The 7,708-nt window shown below is 32.1% G+C and overlaps 1 protein-coding gene across 1 annotated transcript in view; it reads left to right on the top strand.

Annotated features, from left to right (window-relative positions):
• The window catches only part of LOC122271069 (fatty acyl-CoA reductase 1), a gene marked incomplete at its 3' end in the record, with an annotated part of 24,171 nt that extends 16,928 nt beyond the window's left edge, over positions 1-7,243 (top strand). The window contains 3 exon segments of the mRNA XM_043050891.2: positions 1,473-1,587; positions 4,938-5,174; positions 7,114-7,243. Coding sequence (XP_042906825.2) covers positions 1,473-1,587; positions 4,938-5,174; positions 7,114-7,243 — 482 coding nt within the window.
• Positions 7,244-7,708: the final 465 nt, after the last annotated feature.

Below are 7,708 nucleotides of genomic sequence, written 5' to 3'. Positions count from 1 at the left end.
TTAAATATTATTAATTGCGAAAGTATATATATATATATATATATATACATATTTCTCATTCATTACTGTATCGACCAACTGTAAAGTTTGGTGGAGGAGGATTGATGGTATGGGCCTGTTTCTCCTGGTACGGGGCTACGGGGCTGGCCCACTGGTGAAGGTTGATGGTAAGATGAATACCGATGGATACTGTGATATTCTCAACAATCATGTCCTTCCTACCTTGTGGGCAACGTACGGTATGGATGATTGCTTGTATCAAGACGACAACGCAAGATCCCATGTTGCAAGGAGGACTCTTGATTGGTATGCATGGAGTGGCCGGTGCAGAGCCCTGATCTTAACCCAATTGAACATCTCTGGGACGAATTGGACCGTCGGTTGAGGGCCTGCACCCCACTCCCCAAAAGCAAGCATGAACTATGTAACTTCGTGTTTAATATTTGGAAGGAAATTCCTCTTGCCACTGTGGCTAATTTAGTGGAAAGCATACCCAGAAGGGTTGCAGCTGTGATCGCAGCCAAAGGAGGCCCTACCTCCTATTAATTTTAATAAATATGGGTTTATGTCGTTATAGTGTCGTGTCCTGTCACTTTCTTCCAAATAGTGTGTATATATATCTATACACTTTCAATTTTTTATTTTTATTTTTTTATTTCCAATGGCAAGTTACAAGACACCTGAAATCACAATCAAAAACATAACAAGAACAATGTGACATCAGTAAATCTATAAACTTAGGGCGGCTCTCGCCACCCAATAACGCTCCCAAACTGAAATATGGGGAGGAGCATGGCAGATGAGAAGATGACAAAAGTCCATTTCCTGAGTACATAGAGAGTCCGATGTGACATTGATGGAATGAAGATGTTTACGGAGGCAATCATGTCCAGTAACAAAACGAAAAATTGCAACAGATTTCTTTCTGGGTCAATCGGGAATTTTACGAATCGGTTCTATCTACCTATCTATATATCTGTATCTATATCTCTCTCTATATATTATTTAAAGCAAAACAAAAGCGAGGAAGGATTCTCGAAAGAAAAGCAATTAAAATTTCGAACAAGATAAGATTTCAGAAAAGAAAAAAAAAACTTGTGTCAAGCTTACAAGTGAAAAGTAACTCTTTCAGTTCTACGAATTCTATCTCTTTCGTTACATTTCTGCGAACAGGAGGTCCCGCTTCGTATTTTTTACTACAAATTAAACAGTTGATAATTCACGAACAAATTATTGAATATCAAGTTTTTTAATCTGTAGTACTCCCTGCAATTTTTTTTAACACTCCTAGGAACTTTCAAGCTTCTAACTATTACGATTTTATCACACAAAAAAAATTGTAACTTACAGCGGGACAACCAAAACAACATCGCGTAAGATTTTTATTAATATTGAGTGATAAATTTGCATGAGGATAAACTGTAAGAGACTTTGGGTAAACAGGAAATCTAAATATCTTACTTTTCAGGTAGGTAAAGGTTTTGGAAGGGTGCTTTTTGTAGATCCAGAACAACGTTTCGATTTAGTGCCTGTAGACATTTCCGCGCGATGTCACATAGTTTCTGCATGGGCTGTTGCTACTAAAAAGTATGTTCTTTTAGACAATCTTTTAAATGAAAATTAATTTTTTTTAATAAAAAGTTTTATTAATTTTCTTTACTAAATTCTCAATAATTTGAGTTGTTTTTATTTAAGAGTCAAAGAACTTAGTTCTGCCATATACATTTTATAAGAATAAATAAATTTATTTAAAAAGAATAAATAAATTTGTATTTAAAATAATTAAAATCTCTAAAAAGCACATATTTAAGTAAAAAAAATGTGTATTATAGTTTTAGAAAACAATGTTCACTATATAATAACATTTCCACTTTTTGTTTTATAAAGTTAATATGTACTGTGAAAGGCTCATATGACTTAAATGTAAAGATTTAAAAGAAATACAGATTGAAATCCAAAATTTTACGACGTCATTTGAGGAAGTGGTCGCAGCAGTACAGGTGTCTCGAAAATTAAACATGTTAGTGAGCACGGTGCATAAAATTCTAAGAAATATCCTGCATTGCTACCCATGCAAAATTACCCATGTGTAGAAGTTGCTTCCTGCTAACCTGCAACAGGAGAGTCTTTTGATTTTGAATTTTTTGGAGTGTGCAATAAAACGCCGTGGGACATTTTAGTTAATAGCAAAGTTTAGTTTAGTTGATAGCAAAATTACCTGGATTTAAGACACGCATTGACCCCACGTGGTGATCCCAGAGACACTTCTATCAGTTATTGAACATTTTGTCTCTCGATTTCATCTTGTAGCTGAAAGGGATGGGCAGCACATTGAAAATATTTTGCGCCGGTCTTATGACAAGTCATGACAAAAGCCGAGTTGATTGACACTTTTTATGTACACTTTGGACTCAGGATTATTATAAACTGATTTTCTCACCTGTTGTTCTTGCTGTGATGGATAGGCTTACGTAACTAATAGTATCACACCAGTACAGCCATGCACACTGAAAAGTACAATGCGTTTAATGTACAAATGGCACTATAGACGTTGTTTTACGATTCATTTGTAGTCGAACCATTTTGAATTATGATTCTTACCGCGCCATCTGTTGCGCTAAAATTTTGGAACTATTCTTATGCCATACGCTTAACCTTTTCTTTAATAATATTGCGTTTAAATTTGATATCATTTTGATCAGTGATTCTTTTTAATAGCATTTTGATACTTGAACATTAATCATAATCACCCTATATATAATTTAATTTTTCAACACTCTTGTTTGTTAAAAAATTTCGATTTGGATTTGGTTTAAATACTACACGTTGGATCATTCTGTAAATGTATTGTTCCATACTTAATTGCAAAATTTCTAATTAATGAAAACATAAACTTGAAATGAAAATTTTAAAATAAAATAGTAAAATGAATAAAATGTTGTTGTTGTTGTCTTCAGTGTTAAATACTTCCTAAAGCTTTGAAGATGAGTTTTGCAAGTTCTGGCATTTGATGACTGATGGTAAGATGACTGATAAGATATCCTTCGGTGGTGAGCCGAGTTTGTAAGTTTAACTAGAATGCCCTAAAATGTATTCTGATAATTGGGTTAGGGGGAAATGTCAATGAATGAAATAAAAACATTAAATAATAAGTTTTATTTAGATTGCTTATAAATTTTCTGCTTTTGTTGGATCCTCCAAAGTTTTATTGTATTATTTAAACTGTAGACCGTCATTGTATCGTGTTAGACACGGAACTAAAAAAAAAAAAAAAAAAAAAAAAAAAAAAAAAAAAAAAAAAAAAAAAAANAAGAAAAAAAAAAGGAGACGAAGAAATATCCGAGCATATGATGTGATGAAGATTATTAAAAAATCATCTGACGCCCGGTGGCTGAGCGGTAGCGCTTCGCGCTGTCGTGCCTTGATTGTAAACTTTTCTTTTAAGATTGAAAAGTTTTAGGCATATTTGACGATATAATTCTATAGAATGAATGGAACAGTTGTAAAGGAACTGAGCTATCATTTTATAACCACTCGGCCATGCTCCTAACTGAACTTACATTGTTAAGTATTGTCGATCTCTTACCGGTGGCGTCAGATCAATGGGTACCAGCTTGTCTGGAAAGTAAAAGCAGTCGGTGCGCAACGTTAAAAGGCACCGTCATAGTTCTGGTATCCATAGAAATAGGGGGATTTATCGCTATCGTCAACTGTCTGTTTCAGGACAATTTACTTTTCTTTATGATTCAAAGCCAATAGTTCTCCTTCGATTTTGGCTCGTCTGTTAATATTAACGGTTGGTGTTGCTATTGATTGTTAATTCTTAATTCTACTGCAGTCTGATTATACGTGTCCAGAATGTCTGAAAACGGTCAAAAATCTCAAGAAATTCGATTCAAAAAACTTAAAAATACAGGTAAAAATTTTTTTCTAAGCATGCATTTAATGACATCTAACTCGACTACCTCCTCCAAACTAGGCCGTATTTCGAGGAGTCATCTTAGCTCCAAGGAGTAAGGAAGAGAATCGAGTTCGATGTCATTAGATAGGATTCTCGAAACATATGTCCATTTTTATTTTTACAATATTAAATGTATTTCTAGCGATATCTCTATTTTAAACAATTTTTAAGAGAATATCATTTTGCACTTAAAGCGTCATCTATGTATTATGATTCAATAATTGAAAAGTCGAATTGTGATTTCTGGAGAATCCAAATTGGCAATAAAAAATAGGGGTTCCTATTTAATACTTTGAAATTGCTCTATTCCTCTTCCAGGATTGAGTTCCATATCATTAAAAGCACCTTTTCATAATTTTTTAAGTGTGTATTTTTAAATTTTTTTATTTCATGTGCATTTCTTGAGGTATCCGACCGTTTTCATAAATTTTGGACACTTCTACATAACATCAATATTGTTGTGTCATGGTGGCTCAGGGGAGAGCTATATATCGGCTGGCTGGTCGATACGAATTGCGCTACCGGCTCGTACCGACGACAGTGCTGGCGTAAAAATATCCTTAATGGTAGACAGATCATGGGTTAGAAACCCCTTGCCTTCGGGTTAACCGTGGAGGTTTTCGTGGTTTTCCTCTCCATGTAACGCAAATGGGGATTAGTTCCATCAAAAAATCCGCCACGTAGGTAACTTTTTCTCCCAATACTTGCAGGAGTTCTTTTGACTGCAGGATTGGAATCAAAATCAAAATTACAAGGCTACTCTGTCTGGTAATTACAGAGATAGTCGTAAATTTAAAATTGAGCTGGCTGTTCAATGACAGTTATAAAATATTGTTTAAGCGATAATTATTTAATTGTGACTGAAAATGTCATATTATGTAAAAGGAATTTATTAGATTATAGTTTTTTTTGTTATTTTATCTATTTATATGCTTATTTTTTTTAAAAAAAAATTGAAATAATTTTCTTTATATAGGTTGCAATCTCCACTGGTAGTGAATAATTCAGGTGGACCATTTCGTGTAACGTACGACGATTTCATATCGGAAATGTTACTTTTGTCAGAAATGCAAGTGCTACCAAAAGGGTTCTCTAAACCATCATGTGCGTGCATAACAAACCCTATCTTGTTCCAAATTTTCAATATATATGAGCACTATTTACCTGCTTATTGTATTGATGTATATCTGAAAATGAGAGGTAACAAATTCAGGTATGCCAGTCGTTTCTGTATTTACTTTAAATTTGCATAATATTTTTCCGTATTTTCTTTAATCTGTAATAGCCACTCTTAATAGATATTTTTATAATATTTTTAGAAATAAAGAAAAAAAAAATCTATTCACAGAGGAAGTTGCAAATAGTTTTATTTTGTAAGGAATAATAATCAAATTGAGATGAATCTTAATCAAAGTCACTTGAAGAACAAATAAATTTAAGATCTCTAATGACGAGTTTATTTAGGGAAGCTAAAAGAAAACATATGAAAGTCTCGCACGAGAAATAAACTGTCTTTTGATGACTTTAATCTATTGCTAGTTCAGATTGATTACGATATTGGTTGTTAGAGTTTGGTAGCATTTATTCATCGCTTAACTATTAATGAAAAATCCCTAATGTGCGAATTTGTTTTCCATGTTTTATCCGAAAATTAAAAATTATACATAGAGGGATGTAAAAACAGTACACTTTTTATAAATAAAAATATTTTCCTTAAAAACGATTTAAAAAATTGAAAACAGAGAATGCATCTTTTTGTAAACCACAATTACGCAACATTTCTTTTTAATGAACTGCTTAACAAATTTTCTATTTTTTGAGTTTTAAAAAAAATTGTAGCACTAATTCATCTAACAGCACACCAAAAAGCTTTTAAGCTAGTTTATAATTCATGTTTTTAATACTGTACTTAACAATCTTTTACACTTGTTTTTTGATTCCTAAAATGATAAAATGGTGAAACAGCTAATCCAAAAACGTAGTGTTGGGAAAATAGAGTCTAGGGTAGGGAAAATTGAAAACAGAGAATGCATCTATTTGTAACCCACAGTTACGTAACACTTCTTTTTAATGAACTGCTTAACAAATCTTCATTTTTTTGAGTTTCTGAATAGAGGGTAACACAAATCCATCTAACAACACACCAAAGAGCTTATAAGCTTGTTTATAATTCATGTTTTCTAATACAGTACATAACAATCTTTTACACTTGTTTTTTGTTTCCTAAAATGACAAAATGGTGAAACAGTGGATCCAAAAGCGTAGTGATAGGGCTTAACTTGGATAATCAAAAAAAATGAAGAAGAGTTCCATACAATGGGAAAACTTTAGGTTTCCTTCTCTTAGTAAGTGGCTAAAAGTTTTACAACTTCGTATTTCGGGTTTCGGTTAAAGAGTGTGAAAAAGGAATAAATCGAAATAATGCTATCGAAACAAATAGTAATAGTCTGTGGTGTATATTTCGGACTGTATCAAGTCAATTCAAATTCCGGACACTAGAATTCAGAAGCTGTGGGGAGTTTTGTACATAAAAAGCATTTTTTTAAAATATTTATTTACTTTTTTGATATTGCTGCTTAATTGATTAAGAGACAAGTCTTTTTTTTCGCAGTGAATGGAATAAAATATAATCCGGAGTCAAAACGGTAAATATAATTTTGAAGTTGTAAGGGTTTAATTTACAAAATGTGCAATATTTTCTGTAATGCATTGCGCAGAAAGATAACTCAAAAAATTTAAAACCCCAATTTTTCTTTTACCATAAAACAAACTGCTTTGTATCTTCCTTTTAGTAAGTGGGAACTTACTAAGTGGGTAAGTAACTTTAGTAAGTGGGTAAGTGGTAGGAACTTTGTATCATCTTTTTAGTACTCCTGCGTCAGTTTAAACGTGAGAGGATAAATTAATAGCATATAGATATGGTGATACTGAGAAAATACAATTGAGGACAATCGGTATATCATTTTAATGATTGTCCCCAATTGTATTTTCTCAGTAGCAAAACGAATAGCAAATGGAAGCAAAAAACTGAAACCTAAATCTAACTTTAAAACCTAACTTAATTTTAAAACAGGTTCTTATTTTTGGGATTACTTTTAAAGTACTTTAACTTATAGTAGTTTATGTATTAATTTAATGAATTTCCTTTCTAGTCTTGTTAAGATGTACAAGTTCCTGGATCGAGTATGGCTTAAAATGAAATACTTCTTGGGAAGAACTTTTGATTTTAAAATGGAGACTTATAACCAACTTTCGAAACTAATGGATCCCAGAGATACAGAAGTAATTCTAAATTTTGATAAAGTTCAAAAACAGTTAAAAAAAGGAAAATAATGGGACATTTTAATGACTTTTGACATTGTGATCGGATTGTCACGTATTAAAACCCAAATTTAATGGTTTGGGAGACTATTTTCTTGGACTAACCATATTTTAAATTAAAAATGAAATACAAAATAATATTTTCTCTCAGTATGGATGCATAATTTAAATGGAACTGTGGCCCTAAGAATAAGGGGGGAGGGAGTAATATCCTGGCCGAATCCTTAGAACAAGAGAGTGATCGAAGTTTTGAACTCATTGACGTAAATTTTCAGTTTTCGCTTATGCTGGAACTATTAAAAAGAGATAAAAAAAATTTTGAGCAATGCAAAGATATAATTAATTAAAAATAATAATTATTTTTTCATTTAATTATATAATAGCAGTAATAAATTATTATATATAATGGCTGAAAAATATTTTAAA

Source organism: Parasteatoda tepidariorum, chromosome 5, assembly GCF_043381705.1.
Source record: "Parasteatoda tepidariorum isolate YZ-2023 chromosome 5, CAS_Ptep_4.0, whole genome shotgun sequence".
In the NCBI taxonomy this organism is placed as follows: Eukaryota; Metazoa; Arthropoda; class Arachnida; order Araneae; family Theridiidae; genus Parasteatoda; species Parasteatoda tepidariorum.
The sequence above is the reverse complement of the archived record's forward strand: the minus strand, read 5'-3'. Positions and strand labels throughout refer to the sequence as shown.